The sequence below is a fragment of the Corvus moneduloides genome, chromosome 3, assembly GCF_009650955.1.
Source record: "Corvus moneduloides isolate bCorMon1 chromosome 3, bCorMon1.pri, whole genome shotgun sequence".
NCBI classification, from domain to species: domain Eukaryota; kingdom Metazoa; phylum Chordata; class Aves; order Passeriformes; family Corvidae; genus Corvus; species Corvus moneduloides.
The window spans coordinates 49,157,096-49,183,333 of record NC_045478.1 but is presented as its reverse complement, the minus strand read 5'-3'; the positions used below and the strand labels follow the sequence as shown (position 1 = coordinate 49,183,333).

Below are 26,238 nucleotides of genomic sequence, written 5' to 3'. Positions count from 1 at the left end.
AAATATAATGTTTCTTCAGCATTTAATACTTTGAGAATTAACAGCTAAATATTGAAGTCCCATTTTAGTTGATAAGGTTATCTGAACTTTGCATTAGCGGGGCTGATGAATACAAAGAACAAAAAGCTGCTTGTTCTGTCCTTAAGCACTTTGCCTGTATTCTAGGTTTCTTGTAATATTTGTGAGAAAAGCCAAACTGTTGGTGGCAAGGGCATCTTGCTAATTTGTCTTCCTGTCAGTGGTTAACTAACATTTCTTGGGTTTGATTTTAGTCTTAACTATTTATGTTGGGCTCTTTAACACCGTGTTTTCCTTTGTTCCCTTTCTGGCAGCCTTCAGTAAGAAAGGGTGTGCTGCCAAGGATGCTAGAAGAAATTTTGAAGACCAGGATAATGGTGAAACAGTCAATGAAGGCTTATAAGCATGACAAGGCTGTGACTCGAATGCTTGAAGCTCGTCAGTTGGGTCTTAAATATATAGCCAATTTTACTTTTGGCTATACTGCTGCTAATTTTTCTGGAAGAATGCCATGCACTGAGGTAAGGATTGCAGATAAAAATGTTGGAAAGATGCTAGTCAGATAACATAATATTATTATTTGAAACAAATTAAATACTTTCAGAAAAGCTGTTTTCATTTGGAGTACTGAAAATCAGCAATTTAGGATTTATTTATGATCATCTAGAAAAATATAAAGGTCTTCTTTTTCTTCTTCCCATAGAGGAGCATTTGGAGTTGGCATTTCTGTAGAACTGTTTCCAAAGGTAGATTGGATTATACTTCTAATAGTGGAAATAAAACATTGTAGCTTTTTCATAGTTTTCATAGAAATCACCAGAATCCAAAAACTAGAGAAAATGATCCTGAGCAGTCTTGTCTTGCCCCTTAGATTTTTAATACTTCTAAAGAAGTTTAAAACAATATTTTCTTTATTTTAATACTTAATAATTTTTTATCATTTTCCTTTTAGTCCTTTTTTTCAGGTAAGTTAAGCAACCTTTTTATTTATTATATGTATTTAAACCATGAAATAAAATATATTGTCTCAATACAGTAATTTTCATAAAAAGATCAAGCACTGTTAGACTGTGTTTACCAAAACCTAGTATATGGTTTAGCAGCAGAATAAAGATTTTCCATCTATCTTTAACTTTGCAGATTGGAGACAGCATTGTCCACAAAGCCAGAGAAACGTTGGAGCGTGCCATTAAACTGGTGAATGATACCAAAAAATGGGGTGCTCGTGTTGTATATGGTGATACAGACAGGTAATTCATGGTCTGCTTCCTATAATGTTTTAAAATCATAGTAGTTCTTCATAGATAGATTTTGCTTTTGTCTCAACAAGACAGATTTGTGATCCTGAAAAGTGCACGTGGATCTTCTTTGGATGTTGCTTACTGTCTTTGCTGAATATGCAAAGTGACTAATACCGAGTTTGCTTGGATTTCTTTTAGCACTTTGAAGGTTTCCTTTCTTTTGAAAATTATGTGGAACAGAAAGGGGGGAGGGGAAATATTTTTTCAGTTGTGAATTAATATAAATCTAATTGACCAAATTATTCTTTTTGTGCCTGTTTCTGATGCCATTTTTATTTTGGAAAATAGAGTACTTATAACACAGTAGGCATTGCACCTCGAGGAAGGCACTGTTTTAAGCTTCAGAAGTGGATACAATGCAAAAGCAGCCACCAGAGCATATGAAGATATTATTAAGCTGCCTGACATACATTTTCTCAGTCAGTCTTTTATCTAAATAATAGCCATGCTCTAGACATATTCATCTCTGTTCCACACTTGGATAATTTTTCAGCCATTGGGAAACAAAGCTTGTCTGGCTGTCCTTTCTTAATAACTTGTGAATCTAGTGACTGACTTCAGCCAGATCTGATAAAAGACTTGACATTTCAAAGCTACTGAATTCATAGTGGCTTCATTTTAAAAAAAATTGTTGGAGGAAGGAAGTAAAATCCTGTTGCTGCCCATAGTGGGGGAAAAATGGCGTACCAGAGCTCTTTACAATTCTTTCCTGGGATCTCCAGTTTTGCACTGCCTGGGAACAGTCACATTCCCTGCCTCACCAGATAGTCACAGCATTCATCAGCCCTTTGGGACTCCTCATCTCATGCTGAACACCAAAGTTTCTCAGATTTTTGGCTTTTCTAGCTGAAGGAAGGGAGTACAACTGATAGCAGCATCCCTGCCTCTCAACCAGGAAACTATAGCTTGTAATTTTCAGGAGCTATGTTGAACAGATCTGTGCTGACTTCCTGTGTCTGATTTCTTGTAGCATGTTTGTACTCTTGAAAGGAGCCACAAAGGAGCAGTCTTTTAAGATCGGTCAAGAAATTGCTGAAGCTGTAACAGCAACAAACCCCAAACCTGTCAAACTGAAGTTTGAAAAGGTAAAAGGAAAATATTTTGCTTCAAATGTGTAGGGTGCCATACAAAAAAAAAAAAACCAACAACAACAACAAAACACACAAAACCAACCAAACAAAAAAAAGCCACCAGAAAAAAAGTTGAAAAGATTTTTCTGAACCCTAATGTACATAAGGATAAACAAGTCATGTGCTGTGCTGTTTCTGTGGGTACATTGCAAGCTGCTTAATGCCTCAGGGACCTTCTCAGAGGAGCACTACAGTATGAACAATAAAAAAAAAATTCCCTACTTTCACATCAGTGGTTTGTTGTGCTGGCAGCATCAGGCAGTTTGAATTCCTGTCTCATCAGTTTTTGGAAATGTCTCCCTCAGTTTGGTATTGTATACCTACAATTAAATCAATGTGTGCAACTTAGTAGAGGAAATGTTCACCATCCCCAATTCCAGCACATTAATTACAAGCCTGCTATGTATTTGTTAGGCAGACTTAGGACACTTCAGCATATGTCCCTGTGATACTCACACCTGTAAAATGAAAAATCATAGAAATCCATTCAGTAGGCTTCTGGAAGAAATATTAACCACAACAAATCTTTTATAGAAGAGTAAGGCAATGTGTTACTGATTTTGCTGGAATTTTGTCACTGTAGAGTCATTAGCAAGGTGTTCAGGCCTGTTAGCTTTACTTCAGGTGGTCTGGATATTTTCAAAATACATTTCTGACCCAACAAGTTCATTCAGAATTTGTAAGCCTGAGGCAACCTAAACTCACTGTTCCCTCTTCCATGAGAGTCAGGAAGATGTGGTGTTACCCTAGTAACACTACAAAGAGGAAATTGTTTTCCATTCTTTTATTTAAAAGTGTTCAAGGAATACTTAAACAATCAAGAATGAAATAAGAGGTTGGAGAAAACAAGCCAAAGAGACCATGATCCTAAAAATCCATTCCTGAGAAGACTGTTCTCCAAGCACCAGCATTTAAAAAGCATACTTTTCCCAGATGGAGATACTAGCTGATTTTTGGCACCTCCTTATTAGATAAAGTTTGAAAACAGGAAGTTCTAAGCCACTACTTTTGCTAGGAACATTTTCTTCTCTAATGTTTAAAATGAAGTTGTCTTTATAAGAAAGAAAGATAATAGAGTTACATTAGAAATGGTGACAGATGCAATCCAGAAAAGTAAGGGAGTATACTTGCAACAGTTTATATGGTGTGTCGCTTTCCATCTGAGCTTCAGCTAAATGAAATATAAAGTGATTTAAGAATGGAACACCACAGAATCCCAACTTCCTCAGCCATCCTTTAAGAGTCCTTTGATCTGTTTTATCAGTTGTAATGATTTAACAAAAAAAAAAAGCAAGCAAACAAAAAAACCCAACAAACAAACCAATGAAGCACAGTATTCCTTAGGAAACCCTCTATGTTCAAAGTCACCTTATATTCCCAACATATTCCAGATTGGGCTATCTTCTTTCTAAACATTCCAGGTCTACTTGCCATGTGTCCTGCAAACTAAAAAGAGGTATGTGGGTTACATGTATGAAACACTGGACCAGAAGGACCCAGTATTTGATGCAAAAGGCATAGAGACAGTCCGAAGGGACTCGTGTCCTGCTGTTTCCAAGGTAAAGTATTCACAGATTTCTTCCTGAATGAAATTACAATCTTCTTCTTTCATTTTATCTTTGTCCTTTCTCAGAGTTTCTAGTCCTTTTGAGTTGTCTGAGTCTTCATCTGTTTTTCTAGTATAAGCCATTTGAAAGATAAACTGAAGATCTTTTACAGCATTACAAGGACTTGCATTTTACACCTTATCTTTCATCCCCTAAAAACCCCATTAAAAGCCCTTGGCCCATGTAAGTTCTCTCAAAGACCATTCTTAATCCAGTTCACTTTACCTGGAAGTATTACTGCCAGATGAGTGAGACATGCTGATCAGTCTGCCAATAGCTCACATAAATCTGGTTCAGCTAAGAATTCCTTTAAAATATGCTTTCTGGCCTCTTTATTTTAAGCTGTGTATTGAGAGGTTAAAAAGAAGTTAGGAAATCTTATTTTTAGCCAAATTAAAATAAATTTATGCCAGTAAAAAAGGTAACCACATAGAAGGGTTTACTAAAGTCATGGCAAAATATTTTAGATGGCAGGGAAAAACATCTTCTCTCCTACTCTGGAAATTTCTATAATTGTTGAAAAAATCTTACTGCTGGAGTATGGATGATGTCATGAAGGATGGGGAAAACCAAGGAAAAAGTTGTCCAGTAATGTGTTTGTCTTTGAGTAGAAGAGATTGCAGCCTGTTGTCATAGTAATATCCTAGTTCACCACTGGTAGTTCTTCTAAGCAGTGTATTTGTATTTCCATGTAATTTACTCAATTAATTGGAATTAATTCTTTTCTAGTTAAACATACATGTTTTTCTCACCTTTCTCCTTTGGTTGTAAAGATACTTGAGTGTTCTATCAAGCTGCTATTTGAAACACGGGACATTAGTCAGATCAAGCAGTATGTTCAGAATCAATGCATGAAGTTACTGGAAGGAAAAGCCAGCATGCAAGACTTCATCTTTGCAAAAGAGTACAGAGGGAGCTCAGCATACAAACCTGGAGCATGTGTACCTGCTCTGGAAATCACCAGGTAATGAGATCAAGAAGTGCTAATCATACATACTTCTTATCCTGACCTTTGTGCTGACAAGTTATGGGTAGGAGCTCATAGGTATTTTTTTCTTGATCTTTGTACTGACACATTATGAGTAGAAGATTGTGGATATTTTTTCTCTTGACTGTCATACTGTCAAGTTATGGATGGCAGTGAGATGTCGCCTTCAAATACTGTTGAGGCAGTTGTCCCTGACTTTGTTCTGTGTGTGAAAAGAGATGGTCCTAGAAAGCCATTTTGTAGTCCTGGAAAGAACCACATGTTCAAGAGGAAAGTCTTGGCAAGACGCTGTAACAGTGTGTTCACTTCTGTTACTTACAGTGTGGGTTTTGTACAAGGGTGGACTCTCAGAGTTTACTTATCATTCATGGTTGTTAGATATGTTACACATTGTGATAGTGGTATCTCTTAGTGCTGTTAAATACATTACCAGGCATAGTTTTTCAATTTTAATAAAGTACCTTACTTAAAGTTAATATTTCATCCTGTTGATATCATTTATCAGTAATAGATGAACAGATAATGTAAGCTGGAACATTTTGTCACCTTGCTTAATACAAAAGGTCTTCCAATTAAGCTATGCTTTTTTAATAAAATAACATCCAAGTCCAAAACTGATACCTACTTCAAATGGAATTGTCATTTGCTTTCTGAGCAAAGGATAATTCAATTTGAAGCATGTATCATTCTACTGAGCAAGCAGTCTCAGAAAGCAAAGGACAATTTGACCAGAAAGCAAATTGTACTGGAGCTCTTTTTAGTACCTTGGCTGCTCCTTATTAAAATATTTCCTTAAGGAAGGGGTAGCTAGAAAACAGCCTGCATGTAAATCCAAGTGACCTGAAACAGAACATGTCTGTAGGGCTTGTGTCTCAAGTTCTAAAATTTAGGTCTGATCATGAGACAAAAATGAAACAATTTGGTCCTAACTCCAGTCACCTGGAGAGCAACTAATATAATCAGATGGGGAAGCTTCCAGGCCAATGAAATAGCTATGAATTTGCCTCTGGTTGCATTCTCAAGGCTGTGTTTTGGCAGGAGAATGCTTGCCTACGACCGTCGCTCTGAGCCGCGTGTCGGGGAGCGAGTGCCCTACGTCATTGTGTACGGCATGCCCGGCCTGCCCCTAATCCAGCTCGTCAGGCGGCCCATCGAGGTGCTGCAGGACCCCAGCCTGAGGCTCAATGCCACCTACTACATCACCAAGCAGATCCTGCCCCCCCTGGCCAGGGTGTTCTCGCTCATTGGCATAGACGTCTTCAGCTGGTACCACGAGCTGCCCCGGGTGAGTGGTTTCAAACAAGAGTTAGCAAGTGCAGTGCATCTGTGTGCAGTGTTTGGCCTTGTTGTGACTTCCAGTGGAATGAGGTTGATAGGAGGCAACAGCAAAGGTTATTTTGTGAAGCAGTGTTTGATGCTCAAGTACACAGTCCTGATTCTTAGATCTTCTGTGTGGGGTTTTTTTCCACATAGCAAATCTATTTTTTCAGCCAGCCCTTCTGTGCAGGGTCGATCACACAGTCATCTTCTGTTTTCTGATCCCTTCTGTAGTTGTAGAGAATATTTTTCTGTAACAGTGTATTTTTAACAGTAACAGTGCATGTTTGGCCATATCACCTTTTAAATCTCTCTATAAAAGCTGTTGGAACTCCTGTTTTTCCAAAACGTTCTGAAGATCTTTCCTCTGTATAGAAAAGGTGGCATGCCCCAGGAGCAGGAACACTTTCAAAATTTGTATCACCAGAAATTTAAAACCAATAATACCCGAGCATGATTTCCCTAAAAGTTAAAGAAGTCATTGAGGTGCAGGTAAAGAAGAATTAGGTAGCTGGATTTTTGTTTGTGATTCCCCAGACAAAAAGGGATGGCGAAAGACAGTGTGTCTGTGTCGTTTGGTTACTCTGCTCAGAGTAGACTTCACAGCATAGTGATACATGGTGTTTCACACTGCAATATAGCATTATAGCTGTATTTCCCAGTATAGCCTTGATGGAATTCAGTTCTTCTTCTTTTCTCTACCTTTCCAATGGCACCGTGGCAGTCACCTTAAGTGTCTCCAACAAGCTGTTGTAAAAAGGTAAAAAGAGCCCTGGCTTTCTGCTAGGCCAAGGAGCAGCGAGGAAGTCACAGGGAGCAGAGCAGCAGGAAAGTGAAGGATAGTACAAAGCAAAAGTCATGCAGCAGCAAGAGCAAGTGCAGAGAACGAACTTCCCAGGGTGATGGGCCAGTGGTGGAGCCTTGTCCAAGGAAATCAGAGCATGAGCTAGTGCCATGGACCAAAGCACTATGGCAGAGCTGTGCCCAGGACTGCCCAGCACAGACACTCAAGGGCAGGCAGGATCCAGACGGCAGCCACTGGGGCTGCAGCCAGGGCACGTTTAGATGCGAATCAGATCAGCACCTAAGAAAGGAACAACTGCAGGAGGCAGAGTTTGAGGTGAGATCAGGAGTTAAGCATGTGACCAAGGATTTTTTGGTTACAGATTCCCTGTGAAATAGGTGTGGGGGAGGGCTCTGATCAGCATATCACTTCAGGGCCAGTGCTGCACTCCTCAGAGTGCTGTGATTCATGTTCATAATTTGTGTATGAACCCATGCCCCGCAGCCGTCTTGCACTTTCTTACTCGAGAAAAAAGTACGTAATCTAGGAATAAGGCAAGCCGCTGTCTTGGAAGTTCATTACCTCTTAATTATTTTTCTTAACAGATTCAGAAGGCTGCCTCAGCTGCCTGCACTGAGCTAGAAGGACGCAAAGGCACCATCTCGCAGTATTTCACGACCTTACACTGTCCCGTGTGTGATGAACTGACCCAGTATGGGATCTGTAATAAATGCAGAAGTCAGCCGCAGCATGTGGCAGTGATTCTCAACCAAGAAATCCGAGAGTTGGAGCGTAAGCAAGAACAGCTGGTCCAGGTACAATTAAAGCATTGTCAGATGTCTGTCAGCAAGAGACAGGGGCTGAAATTTCAAAGCAGTGTGTTACTGAATGCTCCCAACAGAAATTGGAAGTATGGTCCGTGTGTTAAATGTGCTGCAGCTTGTTTGCTTTTTCCATTGCTGTCGAAGGTAGGACAGCAGCTGTTAACTCTCCTAGGCTTTGTGGAAAGCTAAGGCAAAGGAAGAGATCAGAACAGAAGATACTTTTCTCATTTTCTTCTGATTTTTAAGAGTATTCTATATGTTTTGTAGGTCCCTTTTTATCATGACAGACAGCTGTGAGAGTGTAAAAGATTCACCCTTTTTTGCATTAAAATAACAGATGATGTTCTAGAAACAAAAATGTTTGGGCCAGAAAATTTATTTATTTAAATGTATAACATGGATGTTGTTTAGTTGGAGGATTTTCTTGTTACCTTTCCTCTCAATAGGAATTTTCCAAGCTGCTTTTTCCCCTTGAGCTAGAAGTCAATTAAGAGGATAGCTGACTGTGCTTATGAATATATTACAGCAAAGCACAATGCCTCCCCTTGTGGAAACATATGCATACACTCACCTGATTTTCATACTGTCATATTTTATAATTAATAAATATTTTAGTTTAAATTTATTTTTAGCACTAGCACATGAACCATTTTAAAGACTTGTCTGAATGTCAGGGATATAAATGTTCCTAAATCTAAGCATTGATTTGATAGGTTCTCCTAGGGTTGCTAAAAACCCACTGTAATTCACTTCTAAAATATGTCATTTCTAAGCTGTGGACTTCTTGCTGTATTTTGTAATATTTGCTCTTATCTGTGTTGGAAGTGGCAGTAAGGGAGGAGATGCGTGTTCTGCAGTTTGCTTGTGGTACTCTAAACCCTTTGCATTGCTCTTGTTCTGGAATAAATCAGAATTTAGCAGACTGGATCAGCTCCACAGAAGGATCAGTGAGTTTGATTAGAACATTCTCTTGTCCCTCCAACAATGCAACAACTCAGCAAGGCCTGGGATCCTTTTGGGACAGTGTCAATGTTTGATGCAGCTGTAAGAGCATCTTCTTATTTTAATATGAAGGCATATATATCCTTCACAGCTTAAATTTTTAGCTCTGTGAGATTACAAACATGCTGGAGCCAGTGGAAAACTGATATAACACTGAGCTGTACATTTTTTTAAACTGCACTCAAAAATTACGTGCTCTAGGTTAAAACCATAGACTTTTCCCCTCAACACAAACTGAACGTAGGACATGTCTCAAGTACCATTTAGTTTGGTCCCTAGCATTTAAACCAGCCACAGCCTCTTTCAGAAGAAGGTTGGGTAGATGTAGTTCTGAGATTACAAACCTGGAACCAGCTGTTTAAATCCTGTTCCTTCTGGTCACAGTTTCAGGCCAGAGGACTCGGGTATTCTCTGAGGTGCCACATGTGGGACTTGGCCAGGAGGGGCTGCACCTCTCCAGCTATTGTCTGTCTGAGTTTCTGGTCTGCAGGGATTTGGTGCTGATGCAGGCCTGGCATCAGCACGGAACGTGGAAAGAAGGAAAAGTAGTTGTAAAAGCAAAGGGATATAATGTGGGTTTGTTGATCAGGCTATGCAAATGATAGGATAAACTGTGTAACTTTTTAATGTTACAAAACACAGGTGTGGCTGGAAGCAAATTTCTAAGGTTTTGGAAAAACTGTTGGAGGTGGTAAATGCTGCAAAGGATAAAAATAAAATAGCAAAGCAGGAGCTGTTCCTTTTCTAAAGGTATCTGCCTTTGGAAAAACTGTGCCTGCTGCTGTTTTGTTCCATCAGGTATCTCACATTAAAGGTATTTTCAACCAGCATTAACAAGTAGTTCCTTGAACAAGGAGAGCAGTGCTACTTATGTGGCCTGTTCTTTGTTGGGATTGATTGACTCTGATTAGGTGAAACTAATTAAAGCTTATCGTGAAACGAGTTATTTATTTAAAGTCCCTTTTCTCTGCAGAGAATAACTGCAGGATAGGAGTTTTGTCTTTTTTCACTAGGAAACTTTTATAGGGAGTAAGTTTATCACAAATAGAACACACTGCCCTGCTTAAATCCAGTCAATTTATTTACCTTATTTTTCAAGTTCAAGTAGGACTTAATTAGCAGGATTGAAACTTGAGCTGTAGTGTCCTGCTGTTGCTCTCTGTCCAGTTCAGTGGGCGATGCTGGCAGCCACCCACCAGCAGCCAAATGAGCTGTCTGGCAGCAGCCAAAGAGGCTGAAGCAGAGAAGGGAGCTGCTGTGGATCCCTCCATGTTGGGGAAAAGCTCTGTGCAGAAGGGCTGTGCCTGTTCTGCTGATACAATCTTGAGGATTTAGCAGTCCTTAGTGGTTTATGCCTCCCTTGTGTCATTTAAAATAATTGGTTTGTTTTTTCTCGTGTAATCCAGATATGCAAGAACTGCACAGGCTGCTTTGATCGGCAGATCCAGTGTGTCTCCCTCAACTGCCCAGTACTTTTCAAGCTCTCCAGAGTAAGCAGAGAACTGTCAAAGGCACCCTATCTCCGCCAGCTGCTTGACCAGTTTTAAATGATCTGTGTTACAGGATTCCAGGTGCTATTTTTTTTTTCTTCAGTGTTTACCACACTAAGACTATTGTGCATGGTGCTTTTTCAATTCTCACATAGGCCAGGATTTCCATTTTAGCTGTTGGGTTTATCATCTGAAGAACAAAGAACACTTATCATAACTAAATTTAAAAAAAAAAACCCACCCCATTTGTTGATCTATGAATAGCTCACTTTTTAAGATGTACAAATTTCTTCTTCCTTTCATGTTTCTAACATACTGTTTTATAATGCTGATGTTGAAATAGCTCTGTGTAACATCTTGTAAATCCATTTCAAAGTAGAAGTCAAGTTTACTTCCTGGAGGAAGGAGCACTGAAAACCTCTTGAAACGATAAAACCATTCGTGTGTGTTCTTGAACTGTCAGTATCAAGACGTGTTACTTATATATTATCCATTCACTTTATAATTTTGTCTGCGAAATATTTTGTAAATACACTTTTTTACTTTTCAAACAACTGAGTAAAATAATGTGCAATGACTTTTATACAGATAATTTTAAAGTTGGTTGGTATATTTCCTCCTAAGTTTTGCTTGATTCCAAGTAGATTGTTATTTTGATCAGACTGTGCAAGCAGTAGTACCATGTGTAGCATTTTGAAACATTATTTTCTAAAAATTGCTGTCTTGCTTTAGCTATTAATGGGGCATTGTGAGGAACTGTGCAAAGACATTTTTGTTACAAACCTGTGGGACTGTTGCAATACTTTAAATATAAAATTTTATTCCATTTTTGCTTGTTTTGTATAGACATTTCTATTGCTTCTAAATATGCTTAAAATATTTTCTTTCCTTATGTACTGTACAGTTAAATCTTATTTGCCACCATCTTGACAAAATGTGTATTTAGAATATTTGTATAACTGTATAAAATGGAAAAGGAATTATGTGGTCAGTGCATTGTTTTCTAAACTGGAAATCATTTTGTTTTAGAAGTTAATAATGGAAACCATATTAAAGTTGAATAAAATGATATGGTAAAAAAATTTATGGGGTCTTTTTTTAATATTTACCCTCAATTTGTTTCCCTTCTCTGGCACACACAGTAATGTAAAAACAAGACTGCTCAAATCAAAGTTAAGAATCCAGCTTAAACTCCTGGATCTAAAACATCAGTAGCAATTCTTGGAGGCCTTCCCCATACCAGAAGAGAAACATTTCCAGTTTTCCATTAGTCAAAACACGACTGGGTTTTAAATTTAAAAGTCCAGAGGAGTTTTGAAAAATAGAACAAAACTTTATTTACATCAAGGAACCTGAGTGCCTTCTCCAGATAAGAATTTATTACAGTCAAGACCCAAGTCAGTCTATTAAATGTCACATGATACAGTAATGTGTATAATTAGGTAAAATCCACACCAAGCAGAATAAAAATTATTAAATATATAAGAGAACATCCACAGATTGCGATACACTTGTATGCAAAGTAACTTAAAAGAAACAAACATCAAGGCATAAAACTTTGCCTCGTCTTGCATTCAAGCACTGGTCAGGTACAGAATAAAAGTGCAAATGCCAGGAGTGTGAGTGCTTGCAGTACAGTCCAGCACTCAGCAGTGCCTCAGCATAAATGAAGTATTAAATGACAGCTGCAAGAAGTTACCTTTCACACTGAAGCAGAGTGCTCATCTTCAACCCATTCCTGGGTGGACAAAAAGAGGATTATCAAAGTCAGGTATCTAATCTATGGATTAAAGCTCTTGTCCTCAACAGAGAGATGGCTTTTCTAGCATAAGCAGGGCAAAACATTTAGTCCAAGTAATTTCAGTTAGGGGGTAAGGAACTTAAGCTTTCTGGGGATCTGTAACCTAAAATAGATCTGCACTGTAAACAGATCCTCGTTTCAGCTGTATTTGCCAAGAAGCAATTTACTTGGGAAGGAAATTTAAACTTGTGAAAACTAACATTCATTGTCTAAACCCAAGCCTTGAGGAACACCAAAAAAGCCTCGACCAGCGAGGGTGCCTAAAATTGCTGTGAGCTGGACTCATCATTGGAAATGTCCTAGATCTTGTTCTAAACTTTAATTGCTTCAGGCATTTCATTTTCAGTCAAGGGCAGCCCCTGCTATTAAAAGCAGGCTGGTTAGGGGATAAGGAGAACACTTTCTGTCAGTCTATCCCAGTTCAAGTTTAAGACCAGAACTAAGACACTGAAGGCTCCAAGGTCCTGTAAGATGAGTGTAAATTTAGATGTCATCCAGGCAAAGGTCTCCACCAATCAGTAGAAAGTGATTCTACACAGATAATGCTTCAACTTCCACTGTCTTACAGCCGCTGTTTTTTGGATCCTTTATTTGTGGGAAAAGGCTGCTCTTACCTTGGCATTCCAGCCTGCTGCTCCATTCCCACTACACAAGCCTCCTGCTTTTTAAGGAGGGGATGGGGATGAATTGAAGTTACACAGGAGTTAATCCAGGCAGTAAAAAAAAAAAAAAAAAAAAAAATCTTTGTTTTGCGCAATATTTTTACATTTGCTGGAAAGACGCTGGTCAGAAACACAAATAAGTGTGTGTATCTATGCAGTAGATAAGCGTCTAAGAGATTACAGCATATTTCCCAATGCAGCTTTGATTTCATTTTCTGGGGTTTTTTAGTACTTGATTATGCAAATGATGTAAACTAAACTGTCCATGTAAACTATCCCTGAGAACAGTCGTACTTGTAGGACATTCTGATCTGGAATTTCATCAAAAATTAGCATATGAACTGGGGGAGTTTAGAATCTTCTTGGTTGCCCAGTATCTTTCTTTAAATAATTTTCTTCTGGCAACATGATCTCAGGTATGGGGAAGCTTTCTTATAGCAATGTCAGCGCAGGTGAAGCTGGGGGGATTGCAGTTCCAGCAGTTTCCATATCTTTCATTGTGTGTCCTGCACCTTCTCCGTCCCCCTCCACCAGTGAGATTTGTCCTCACCATCAGCTGACACCCCCTTATTTTGCAGCATGCAGGAGGAAAAATGGGAAGAGGAAAAATGATGAAATGCAGGCTCCAGCTGCCTGCATTCCAGCCACTCCCTCTGCCTACCACACTGTTTGCTTCCATGTCAAATCAACTAAGCACACAGGGCCACACGGACTCACTCCTGTCACCTGTGCCTAGGCCAGGACTGGGCCTGGCATTTACAAGCCTTTACCATTTCCTGTAAGCAGAGAGAACCCTCGTGCCACAAGTGAAACAAGGCTTCATTTTAAAGTGCAGGTTCATGCATTGCGCTGGAAAAAGATGCCACAGAAGAAACGTGGCAATAACACAGTGGCATTTAAGTGCCAGCAGCAGAGGGAGAGGGAGGCCCTGCAACATGGCAAGGTGCTAACAAAAAAATACACATTTTTCACCACAAGTTGATTCTGGCTTCTTACTAACTCCTCAGAAAGGAAAAAGCCATGCAAGCCTAGGTTGCACACTTGGAGGACAAGAGAGGGAACAGAAGCAGACCTGGAAATGCAGGGAACATCTAAGATTCTGTGCTATGTTACACCTAGAGCTCTTTTGTTACTAAATGAAACCTCTTAGCGAGAAAAATACTAATAAAAGTGCAAAGTTAAAAACCCCAAACAAGAGTAGATTCTGATCACACAGACTTAAAAAAATACTTAATAAATATGGAGTTCCAAGTTGACAAATGACAAGATTACTGTTCAGAGACGGATTTTGCCATTTGCTGCTGGTTTAGGTTTTGGTTTGTTTTTTTTTTTTTTTTTGCTCTTACTAGGAGGGCTCCCTGGCATGGCTGTGCCTGCCCAGGGCTTCCTGCTTAGCAGCAATAAATCTACACCTATAATCCATGGCTTCTCCGCTAGGAAGAGTCAGGCTCTATGCCATTCCCCAAAGAAATAAATAAAACCCAAATGTCACCAATCCAACTGACCAGTAGTCATACTGGAAAGGATTGTCTCACTGGTAATTCCCTCTCCTTCTCAGATCTTCATTGTAACACACTACCCTGTTAAATTCTTGGCACAAGAAGCCAGAGAATTTGCTACAACCTGAATTTAAACAACTGGCATAAAAATACCATATATTAAGCCATCTCTTTTACCTGTAGGGAGCCAGCAAGAAGGATGGAGAGGGACTTTTCACAAGAGCATGTAGTGATAGGAGAAGGGGGAATGGATTCAAACTGGAAGAGAGTAGGTTTAGATTAGATATCAAAAAAAAATTCTTTGCTCTGAGGGTGGTGAGGCACTGGAATAGGCTGCCCAGAGAAGCTGTGGATGCCCCATCCCTGGAAGTTTTCAGGGTAAGTCTGGATGGAGCTCTGAGCAACCTGGTCTAGTGGAAGGTGTCCCTGCCATGCAGGGGGTTGGAACTGGATGATCTTTAAAAGTCCCTTCCAACCCAAACCATTCTAAGATTACATGGTAATTTATCATCTTCTGCATACATTTGTTGATTTCAGTGGTAGTGCCATAATTAAAATCACAAATACTTTATCTAGATTTGTTGCCACTGTTCAGTAGGTTGGAATTATGCATTTGAGCAGATAAACAATGACCCATTTTGTGCCCTTTCTCATAAACTGCTTTTAAATGACCCAGAGGCATGGTTTCACTCCTAAGAAGTAATTTCCAGTTTTTTCTTGTCTTTGTCTCAGAACCAGAAATTCATATAGTTTGCCAAAAGGTTATTCAATTTACAGCTGCTGGGCATCACCAGAAATTTTAACTGATCTCCTGATCACACACAATTTTCAAACACAGTAGAAACACTCCTCCTTTACAAGGTAAGAAAGGTTCAGCATCACAGATAACAGATCTCTCTCCTCTCTCATGCAACCATTTTGTGACAAAGGACCTCAGACCCGCACATTTCACCCACCCCCAAAAAAACTGAGTAGTCTGAGCAGTCCCCTTCTTTCCCAGTTACTACAGCAGCATCTCTTCCTTGGATGCATGCCTCATATTTAGAAAACATCTCTTACATTTTAACAGTTTTGGCATAGCCTATATATTTATCATGTTGCCCTATTCACATCACTGAGGACCTTCCCACTCCAAGACACATCCTTGCAGGCTGAAAATGAAAGAGGAGAAAGGGCTGGGCAAATGAACACGCTGAGCTCTGCACCACTTTGAAAGGATTCCTGAACCACTTGACAACAGCTACAATTCAATTGCATTTCCATTAAAAAAAAAAAAAAAAGCTTTGACTCTATTCACTCTTCTCCCAGTCAACATTCCCATTTTGTCTTCCGGGGGAGCCACCAGCAACCACTGGAGAGTTGCCCAATACATCATCCAGATGGGGCTGGAGAGAGACTTCAGCTGGAGGGTCCCCTGGTATCTTATGGGAGGTGTCCATCAGAGAGTTTTTCAGTTTGTCATTCATTTCTATTACCTCAAAGTCTGCATTGTTCCACTCTCTTACATCCTCCTCATCCTCCTCATCCTCAGTAAGCCTCGAGTCTGACAACAAAGCTGCCTGGGTCTCGCTGTCACTCACTTCTTTCAAGTCATTCTCCTGGGGAACGTTGGCCAGTTTGTACATGATGGGGAAGAGCAGGACTGTCATTGCAGAAGTGACAAAGGCAGCGTACGTGACGACAGGAACGTGGTGGAACCTGCCTTGGAGATAGCCCACGGTGGCAGGAATGCACATCTCGCCCAGCGCCGCGCCCACCACGAACAGAGAGGCTGATTTCCCCTCAACGACTGTGTACTGCTCGATCCAGGCAATGCCGCTGGGGAAGACGGTGGCCATGGATGCTCCGTACATGGCAGTTCCCACCCACAGCAAGGCTCGGTAATGTGCAAAGAAGGCCAGGGCTGAAGAGGAGGCAGCAGAGCTTAAGAGACTAATCAGGATCATGGTGCCAGGATATAGGAAAGCAGCACCGAATATCGCCGCTCCTCTGCACACAGCAAATGCACCCCAGAAGACAGAATTCAAAGCAGCTGCTTCACTTTCTTTCATCTCAGCAAAGACCATTGCATAAGTAAATACGTAAGAGCCGTAAGTGACCTCTGCTCCCACATAGAACAAGAAGAATAAGAACAGGAGACCAACTAGAAGCCAGTGGTATTTGGCAAGCACTCTCTTCTGCGCAGAAGCCTTCAATTTGTCTTGAGCCGAGCTGCCCTTTGAATACAAAACAAAAAAGAAGATGGAAACGAAAAGAATGTATGTCCCTATGATAATATAGGACCACAAAAAATCTCCATCATGATGGTCTTTCAGTGCTAATGTAGTTGATGCAGCTGATGCTGTCGGCACAGACTTCAGGACAGACTGGTTTGTCTTTTCGGCCCCTGGAAGTTTTTCAGATTCAGAGCCCCCCAAGGCCATTTTAGCCAGGATTGGAGCAGCAAATGCACCAGCAGCAAAACTGAAGTGCAAAGCCTGCAAGTGTGGCCCAGCCTCTGATCCCCAGGTATTCAGTGCCACTACATTGCCACCTGCAGATCAGAGAGAGAAAGATTCATTTTAGTCCAAGACCAGATATTGTTTAAAAAAAAAAAAACAACCCCAAAACAACAAAACAAACCATAACATATATTACTAATTCAATGTACAATAATGCCAGGTTTAGCAAATACAATGTGCAAAACAGCAGTTAACTGAAATTCTGCCTTAAATCCATGTGATTACTTGAGCTTCAGGAGGGTATTCACAGCAGTAAAACAGAGTCACGCAGCAGCTTAATCCAGCAGCAATGGCCACACATAACTGTGCCAGGGGAGGTTTAGATGGGGTATTAGGAAAAATTTCTTCATGGAAGAGAGTTGTCAAGCATTAGAACAGGCTGCCCGAGGAAGTGGGTATGCTACCATCCCTACAGGTATTTAAAACGCACGTGGATGTGGCATTAGGGATATGGTTTAGGGGTGGCCTCAGCAGTGCTGGGTTAAGGGCTACACTCCGTGACCGTAAGAGTCTTTTCCATCCTAGTTGACCCTATGATTCTATGGTTCTAATTACCATATTTGACAGTTTGCAGCATTTATCAGCATTTTTTAAAGGGAAGTTTAACTGTTTCTCATTTTTCTAAGTATCAAAAGCAACAACACCCAGTGCTAAGAATCAGAGGCCTCATTAAACAACGTCCCAGGAAAAATAACAAAGCACTTGCTTCTGATGGGCTGGGCCCACCCCAACTGCATTCAAATGACCTTCCAGAAGCAGAAGGGTTTACGTCAATACTGCTGCAAACACCAAACTACACCACCATTAGATCAACGATAATGATAGGAGTAAAATCTCAGGGAGGTGCTGTGGTAGTTCAACAGTTTGGAAAAACTTCTGTGACCAGCACAGAGCCTGTGGTTGATGGACAGGTCGTCAGATCAGTTAAATAAACTGGTAACACCTCCGTGATGTGAGGCGTTTTGCAGCAGCAGGGAGCTGGCAGAAGGGGGTTTTACCCCTCGCATGCCGACACAAAGAAGCCCGGAGGTCAATGCTGAAACCCCTCTGGAAGGTGGCACTCAGAGCCCAGCACACAATGAAAAAGGGGTAGAGCTCCTCACCCAAAGGGGCTGTACCTTCCTGTCACTGTCAGGCAGGCACGCAGGGAAGGCAAAGAAGTAAAGAGAGGGGACTCTCCGTATGTGTTCCACACAGGTTTATTCCCGTGGAACGACAGGGAGGAAGAGGCCGATTGGTGGGAGGGTCCAGGGATCTTAAACTGGGTACAGAATAGGCAGGGAAAGGGATCCCAGCCAATGGGATAGAGACAAGCAGGTGGGGTTGACAGGAAGGGAACCAATGGGAACAACACAAAGGAGGGACTCAGGGAAGGATCCAATGGGGCGTCGAGGAACAAAGAACTTTCTAGAGCTAATACATATTAAAGAAGATAAATTAATATACATAACTTCATACATAAAAGAGGGAGGGGAAAGCATTAACCAATCAGGGGAAAACATGCAAAAGGCAGAACAAGGGAATCATGGATTCTCACCATGAGGGAAAGTTACATGCTAAATTTGCGTTGCTGACCACCACAGCTGGTTGTGAGTTCTCCTCAGGAGACGGAGTGGCTGGAGCCACTTGCACTGCCACAGTGATACACACATTTAAAGAAGGAGGAAATGCGAGAAGTGCCTTTCGTTTCTGCTCCTCTGCCGAGGGGTGGCGAGGCGGGGAGCCCCGGGGCCCGTCCTGGCATGGCAGCGTGGGGCCAAGCCGCCAGGAGAAACCACCCGGAGCTGCAAAGCAGCCGTGAGCAATCGAGAGCAGCCGAGAGCAGCCCGAACAAGATCAACTTCTCAGCTGCAGCTTAACAGATACACCAACTTCCTTCCAAGTCAGAGAGAAGGGAAAAGTGAGATCACGTTGAGAAGAGGCCAACACGGTGGTGCCACGCTCAGTGGGGGAAGGGAGAGGGGGCGCTCCCAGCGCTGGAGCTGAAGTTCTCCTTGCAAGCCGTGGTGAGGACTATAATAGAGCAATTTGTTTTATCCCTGTAGTTCATGAGATAAGGTACATGGGGGGATGCAGAAATCCACGCGCAGCTCGTGAAAAAAGTGCTCATGCCAGAGCTCACAGACGTTGTGAAAGGCTTTTAGAGATTGAAGAAGAAAGCCTTTGCTTTCAGGCTGGAGCTCATCCTTAAAAGACCAAACCCCCACGACTCCTATGACCCATGAGGGCGGTGTGGGAAGACTGCAGGATTCATGGGAGAGAGATTTTTCACTGCAGCAGATTCGGGCGGACTGTTGTCGTGAGGTTTTGAAACCACGCTAGACAAGTTTGCAGGGAACTATATTCTGTGGGAAGAATCCCACAGCACAGCAGGAGAAACTCTTTTCCTTAAACATAAAAAAAGACTCTTAAGAAGTGAAACACTGACCAAAACCCCATGTTTGTTTCCCTTGCATGGTTTAGTGGAAAGAGGGAGGTATTGGAAGAGAAAGGTGTTCTGAAAGTTTGCTTTGGTTTCTCATTATTCTTTTTACTTTTAATTCTGCTAGTAATAAATCTTCTTTATACTGTTAAGTCTGAGCCTGTTTTGCCTTGAAGTTTTTTCCATTTTCCTCAATAATCCTCATAAAAATGAAGTTCCGATTTCCCCTTCTCTGCTTAACTATAGCAGAGGCAAATAGATTTTGTGGTGCTGGTGCCTAACCAGTGTCAAACCACCACAGGTGTTTTGAAGTAGTCCCTCAGAAGAATGCAGGAAAACAAAACAGCAGTGACATTCCTGTGCTGCAGTACAGCAGCCCTTGTCACTCAGCACTCTTCCAAATCAATTCAGCTTTGGTTTACTGTCTTGCTCAGAGTTTCTTCTGCTGCTCCTGCTCGGGCTGGGAAGTCTCCCTGCCTCTGAGGTCTGATCCAAGCAGTACACCCACTGAAGGTATTTTTACCATTAGCTGACAAGATTTTCCCATACAAAGAATTTTTAAACCAAGTGCCATGCAAAACCATCTCTTCACTACTGGATTCTGTGCCATGCTCTTTTACATCTTAGCAGAGCTCCCTCAAACCCCACAGAATTAAGGCAGACAATTCACATATGCAGCCAACATTCCTCTGTGTTGCCAACCAGCCAAGCCACCACAGCCAGGCCTTGGCTGGGATGCTTCCAGAGCTGTTTGGGCGGCTAAGCTAAGACATGAGTCAGCTCTTTCTCAGAAATAACCCTGCCCTGAAGGTGATCAACCAGCTCCAGTAGTATCTTGCTGGTTAGTAAGCAACCACAGGCTCCTGCAGTAGGGCAGCAGTCAGCACACACTGCTGGGATCTCTCGAGAGAGGTGCCAGGAGTGGCTGCCTGGGATTGCTTCACCATCACGTGCTACAGCAACGCCAGAACACTCTGCTCACTGATGTACTTTTGGGCATTTCCTAATCTCCGTGTGCAAGTATGCCAGCATTTCCCAGGTGTCTTAAGCGTGCCCAAATCCCTTGCTGTGGCCTTGCTTCCCGATGCAAAGTGCCTGCTAAAGGCAGCCATACGTAACCCACCTTTTCTAAGCTGTGCCCAGGGGACTCATTTCTGTGGGAGTTCATTTTTCATACCCCCAGTGTAACTGACCTTTACCTTTCTGACCACACCTGTAGACATTTTCTCTGCAACTTCACCAACACATCTCAGGATCATAGAATCATTTAGGTTGGAAAAGACCTCTGAGATCATCTTCCTCCAATAATAAACCTCTGCTAAGAAACTGGGTTTGAACAGCTTTCCAGCAAAAGTGCTGGGTTTGGGGGGGGTTTTTTGCCCAGGCCATTTGCAGTATGCGCATGCCACAGAACTACAATCTGGGGGACAGAATGGATTTGTATTCCCAGCCACCTAAGCATGGCTGGCCAAAGGTGGAAAACATCCCTTAATTCAGGGAGATGGGTGCCATGGTGCTGTGAATCCCCAGCTGCTGCTGAGCCAGCTGTAGGTGGACAATTCTTCCAACAGCAGCTCTAAGAATCCCTCTCTCAAACACCAGGGCTTTGCTCAGGACTTAGGCCCAGCTAATGCTAATGAATATCCTGACCAGCTTCCTGTAGATGAGTAATTTAAAGAAAACACTGCTTAAAGAGAATAGGGCACTTCCTCTCTGCTTGTAATGACCCACTGAAATGCAAATTGATCTTGTGAAGCAAGACATACCCACTCCCCAATCCCTTAAAGGGAGGCCTGTCATACCCACACAAACACTGGAAGCCTCAGGACCAGATTAATCCAAGAATCACAGCCAGGTGAAACAGCTCCCCTCTTTTAATTCAGGATGTATCACAAGAAAAACCAGCAACTGTTTTGGTATGCTTGAAGTTTCCAATTATTTTAGTGAAAGAACAGTCAGACCACAGGGTCCCTTACCTGTGTCCAGAATTCCCATGGAACCTCCAATAACTGACATCAAGATTGTTAATAGCAGGGATTCCTTACACCAGGGTATCCCATAAAGACCAACTGTTGTTGCAAGCATGGATAATGCTGGAAAGGTTAAAAAACAAAACAAATAACTCACATACTACAGTTTCCAGAAGACCAAGAAATACAAATAAATTCATGATTATTGAAGTTACAAATAATCCTAATAAGTGATGCAATTTAAATATCTCAATCCATGGTTAGCAGTAGCAGCTAGAAAGTTCAACAGATCATTTTTCATTTGGAAAAAAAAGCAATTTCATCAAGATATAAGCCCTGCATGACAAACCTGTTTGGCTAAAGCAAAGGGAGCAGCAGCTCTTGCTAGGACATTAAGAAGTCTTCTGGAAATTTCTGCTTTAGAACACTACAAAACCAGTAAAACATGGGTTGAAACAGTATCAAGTCTGTCCTCTGAGAACTGCACAACATTTAATTTGGCTCTATTTTTAAAAGAACCCAAATCATTAAGCTCTTAAAATATTATAGAGTAAATGTACCTTGTCCACAAGTGACCTCCATATAAAGATGCTGACTTTTATTTATAGTCTGTTCTCACATGAGGGGTGTATTCCAATGGATCTCTGGAGTTCTAGACAGAACTACAAAATTTCTCATAATAAATTTAGCAGCAATTCATTAACTGTATTAGTTAGCTACACTGACAACATGGCATTTCAAAAAATATTTTTTAGCAGATGGAAATTGCTTCTATTACCATTTGGGAGGAAATTCAGCAGTTCAATTCTGTGCTAATAATTACCTCCATTTAAAAATTACCTGCAATTAATATCTTGAACAGACAGGTTATTAGAAAGCTTGTTCAGCTGTCTGTATTATTTTTCAAATTAATGCATGATCACAGATGCAGCAGACACATAAAAGATCAATGGGGGCTGATGTAATTAAGAATTTAGGTTAATTCCAAACAAAACCAGCAATGTCCAGAACCCAAAAGTCCTAGCAAGATACTTGGCATACAAGCCTCAAAACATTTCTGAAGGTGTGTGTGCTGAGCTGTGTGAAGAAAACGCTAGAGATGGGGTGTATTAAGTACAGCTCCTCAAGTGCCCCACTGAGACCTAGAAAGTAACTTCTCAGCAAATGCTCAGTTGTCCACTTCAGCTCCACACCTGAAGATTGGCACTTAAAAGTTTCCTTGACAAAGACAGATGATGTTTTCAATTTTTCCTCAGTATAGAGTTTTTCTTTGTAGCAGAGTTCCAGCAGTTGAGACATGGGAGGTAAAACTATACAAGCCAAAATCTCGTACAGGCAGCACCCAGATGATAAAAATGAGAACAGGTTCAGTGGTTCAAATTGTGGTCTTGCCATAAGCACTACCAAATTGGAAAGAATTAGGAGATCCATCATTTCCCTAGCATTGTTCACAGCTATCCTCAGGGAAAGAAGGAAATACTAAACTATTTCAAGTTAACGTGCACTTCCACAGGTGTGTACTGATTCCTTTACAGAAGGTAAAGTCAAATGTGAGACACAGGCAACTCCGACCTTGTCAGTTGCACAAGGAGGAGGCTAAAGGAAACCCACTCTGCAGGTGTTCTGGAGCAAATTACAGAGGGGAGACTGGGTACAGGTATCTTAGAACAGTGGAAAATGGGAACTTCTCATCTTCTCTGGACTGACCATGTGATTATAGCACGGTCCTTAAGGGAGGCACAGTTCCCTGAACAAAGGAGGAAAAAAAGAGCAAGCCCTGGTATATGTTTTAATCCCTAATTTAGAGCACAAAGGCACTTGAAAGGGCTTCTGCTGTTTTAGGTGTGTTCTGAGAATCTCTGCGGGAATGAGACACTAACACAACTCTAAAAGGAGCCCCTCCTTTCTGGATGTTGAGTTTGGCTTCTGGCACCCTGGTGGCTGAGCAGCCCCGCTCTGCCTGGACAAAGCTGGTCCTGTGCTCCTACAGGAGCAAGTTTCCATAAGTCCAGAAAACTGTAAAGATCATCAACTGTGGTTCCTACAGTTTAAATGTTCTCACCATTACAGACAGTAATTAATGTTTCCCACTTTAAATAAGTTAAAATTTGGCTAAGACTCTTCAGTCAAAATCCACAGACTTTTGTCCAGTACACGAAGATGATCGTGACTGATGAGTGTTAAGTAAGGGAAGGGTTTGAGAAAGCTCCCCCCATAGAAATGCGGCTCAGCGTGGCTGCTGGAAGTTTCTGCTGCACACACGACAGCCCAAACACATCTTCCTGTTTCACGTTTTGTAGAGTGTCACTACAGAAGCCTGTATGTTCCAAGAGTGCCTACACTATGCACATTACTCGATACAAACTAAAAAGAGTCCAGTTGTCCAGTGCAAGGCAAAGGCAGCCGTAGGTCAACCCATGCAGATTTTGTCAGTTCAATCCCGTTCCCGCTGCTGGTGTGCCCGGCGGGCCCGGGCTCTTGGCAGCGGTGCCGCGCAGCAGCAGCGCCCGGCGCCCGCGGTGTCGGGAATCGGACCGGGCGGAACATGGCGGCAGCGAGCGGCACCGCATCCGCGGGGATCTGGGGGGAGCAGCACCACAGCCCACGGGCCCTCCCGTTCCCAGGGCTCGGCACCGCTCCGTAAAGGTGACTCATCTCGCTCTGGGGCTGCTATCGCTGGGGAGAAGCCCAAGTTGCCCCGGACAGTGTCCGGCGGGGCAGCACTCACCGAGCAGCAGAGTAGCGTTCATGCAGTCGAAGAGCACCCCGCCGAGCACCGACCCACCCAGGTAGCCCAGGGACCGGCCCACGAAGATGTAGTAGATGTCGCTGACGTTCTTGCGGACATTGGCGGCCAGGTTGGGGAAGGTGGGACCCAGCACCGCGATGCTCATCCCCTGCAGGGCAGAGTGCGGAGTCACCTCGCCCGTCCCAGGGAAGGGTCCGCACCGCCCCCCGCAGCCCCCGGACCGCCCTCGCTCATTCACTCACCAGCCCCAGGAAGGAGGCGCAGAGCACCCCGGTGATGCACCAGCGCAGCGCGGCCCCGTCCGCGCCTCGCCCGCAGCGCCAGCCGCCGCCCCCGGCCGCCCCCTCGGCCTCGGCCTCATCCGGCTCGATGAAGCGGACATGCAGCTCCCGCTCGGCCTCGGCCATGGCTCCCGCCGCCGGGGAGCGCGGCCCCGCCCCGCGCACGGCGCTGGGAGGAGCGGGCGGAGGATCGGGAAGAGGAGCGGGAGGAGCGCCGGGCTCGGCCCCGGGGGACGACACCGCCTCCCCCTCCGCCGAGGGCTCCTCTTGGGAATGGGGCTCGGCGCTGGGGAGCGACATGCCCAGGGCCGCTGGCACTCCACACCGCTGCAAGCCTGTGCCACAGTGCCTGGAGAAGTGCCTTTATAAACCAGCATTTATTACTTTATTTTTAATCTGTGTTATCATTCAAACTGCACTCGACCTTTCAGACAACCGATCATAAAAGATCTTTGTGTTCTACAAAGACTGTTATGTCACACTAATAAAGCTTTTCAAGAGAGAGAAAGCTGCTGCTCTCCTAAGGACAGGTATGAAAACATGCCCGGTACTAAAAGTACTAAGTATTAAAACTACATAAATTCCCACCACTCACGTGGAGCAGCTCACAGGCTATGCAGAAAGTCTCCATTCATGCTCCCTGTCTGGCACTGAGGTGCTGCTCCCTGTAAGAAAGGCTCTGAGTTTCACCATACCTGGTAAGTTTAAGCATCACAAACAACTCAAAAAATAATTCCAAACTGCACTGCTTTGTTTTGTGAGTTGTTCATAACAAATAGATACTGGGATATAACAGAGCATGGACAGGGAGCAACCCATTGCCGTTTCTCCTGGCACTGGAAAGCATGTTGCAAGTACCTTCCTGTTCAGGAGAGCCTGGGCGCATTCAGGCATTAAAAAAAAAAAAAAAAAAAAAAAAAAGTAGCTGCTTGCTACAAATAACACTGCCAGATAACATTTAAACCTGATCGATCCCACATTCGTACCTTTGCAAGAGTGCAGAGTCTGAACCGTGACATATCTGCAGAACACTGCTGAGCTTCTGGTCATAGGTCCAGTGGTAGAGACAATTCCAGATAAAATAATGTCAACTATAAAATAATAGTAGTCATACACAAGTCAAACCACATTTCTAGATGTTAGTATTTTGCCATGTTATAAAAACAGCTTCCTGAAAAAGGTGCAGCAGTATTTCAAATGTCTTCCCCAGGCTTCTCCTCATTGTTGTCTTACACACCTACAAAGAAGCTTTGTACATTGAGAGTGTACAAATGGCAACAGCACCCAGGCACTTATAAAGGTTTTGGGCATCTTTTTCAAATTTTAATTTGAACTATAAGCAGCCTAGAGAATAACCCCAGGTGAAAAGGAAATATTTCACCCATATCATCAGATATATTTATTAAAGAACTTAAATATTTGGCCCTAGTACAAAGGAAAGGTGAATGAATTCCTGGGACTTACTGAAGCTGTCAATGAGGAAACACTTCATGTTTCATACCGCCAAGGTAAGTCAAAGGGAAATTGGCAGCAGCCCAGTAAATGATTAAAGGTCCCACTGAATTACACCAGCAGTTCATGAAGCAAAATCAGAATTCTTTTGAAACACCACTCAAGCTTATTTTACCACAGTTTCCCTCCCTCCCTCAATTTGCCTTCTGCCTTTTGTGAATGGAGGTGTTTCTGCAAGTTTGATATTAAGCTCCAGAATGGAAAATAGAGAAGATACATTTTTCAGAAACAAGCAACTCAGTAGTTTAGGTTTATAAATCATTAGTCTTAAAAAGGATTGTCAGTGCAATCAGAATGGAATGGGTTGCACCATATATTAATTTAGGAGCAAATGTAAAGGGGACATTTCAGTCAGACCTCAGTGGCAATAAAAGCTGTAA

General features: G+C 42.4%; 2 protein-coding genes across 3 annotated transcripts in view; one reads left to right on the top strand and one right to left on the bottom strand.

Annotated features, from left to right (window-relative positions):
• Positions 1 to 11,543, top strand: part of REV3L (REV3 like, DNA directed polymerase zeta catalytic subunit) — a 119,571-nt gene extending 108,028 nt beyond the window's left edge. For both annotated transcript variants that reach the window (XM_032101488.1, XM_032101489.1), the window contains exons 25-32: positions 333 to 539; positions 1,159 to 1,268; positions 2,290 to 2,404; positions 3,871 to 4,008; positions 4,830 to 5,020; positions 6,083 to 6,329; positions 7,751 to 7,960; positions 10,378 to 11,543. In XM_032101488.1, the coding sequence (XP_031957379.1) occupies positions 333 to 539; positions 1,159 to 1,268; positions 2,290 to 2,404; positions 3,871 to 4,008; positions 4,830 to 5,020; positions 6,083 to 6,329; positions 7,751 to 7,960; positions 10,378 to 10,518 (1,359 nt within the window). In that variant the 3' untranslated portion in view covers positions 10,519 to 11,543. The remainder of the gene's footprint in view (positions 1 to 332; positions 540 to 1,158; positions 1,269 to 2,289; positions 2,405 to 3,870; positions 4,009 to 4,829; positions 5,021 to 6,082; positions 6,330 to 7,750; positions 7,961 to 10,377) is intronic.
• Positions 11,544 to 15,000: 3,457 nt separating this feature from the next.
• On the bottom strand, positions 15,001 to 24,666 carry MFSD4B (major facilitator superfamily domain containing 4B). The gene is made up of 4 exons (XM_032101490.1): positions 24,308 to 24,666; positions 24,045 to 24,213; positions 21,323 to 21,439; positions 15,001 to 16,956 (listed from the first exon to the last, which is right to left on the bottom strand). The coding sequence occupies exons 1-4, from the start codon at positions 24,644 to 24,646 to the stop codon at positions 15,713 to 15,715; spliced, it is 1,869 nt and encodes a 622-aa protein (XP_031957381.1). The 5' UTR covers positions 24,647 to 24,666; the 3' UTR covers positions 15,001 to 15,712.
• Positions 24,667 to 26,238: the final 1,572 nt, after the last annotated feature.

Coding starts and splice junctions, on each gene's coding strand:
- MFSD4B (XM_032101490.1), bottom strand. CDS start 24,646: ATGTCGCTCCCCAGCGCCGAGCCCCATTCCCAAGAGGAGCCCTCGGCG. Junction 24,214..24,307: donor GCGCCTCCTTCCTGGGGCTG/GTGAGTGAATGA, acceptor TCTGCCCTGCAG/GGGATGAGCATCGCGGTGCT. Junction 16,957..21,322: donor CATGGGAATTCTGGACACAG/GTAAGGGACCCT, acceptor TCTGATCTGCAG/GTGGCAATGTAGTGGCACTG.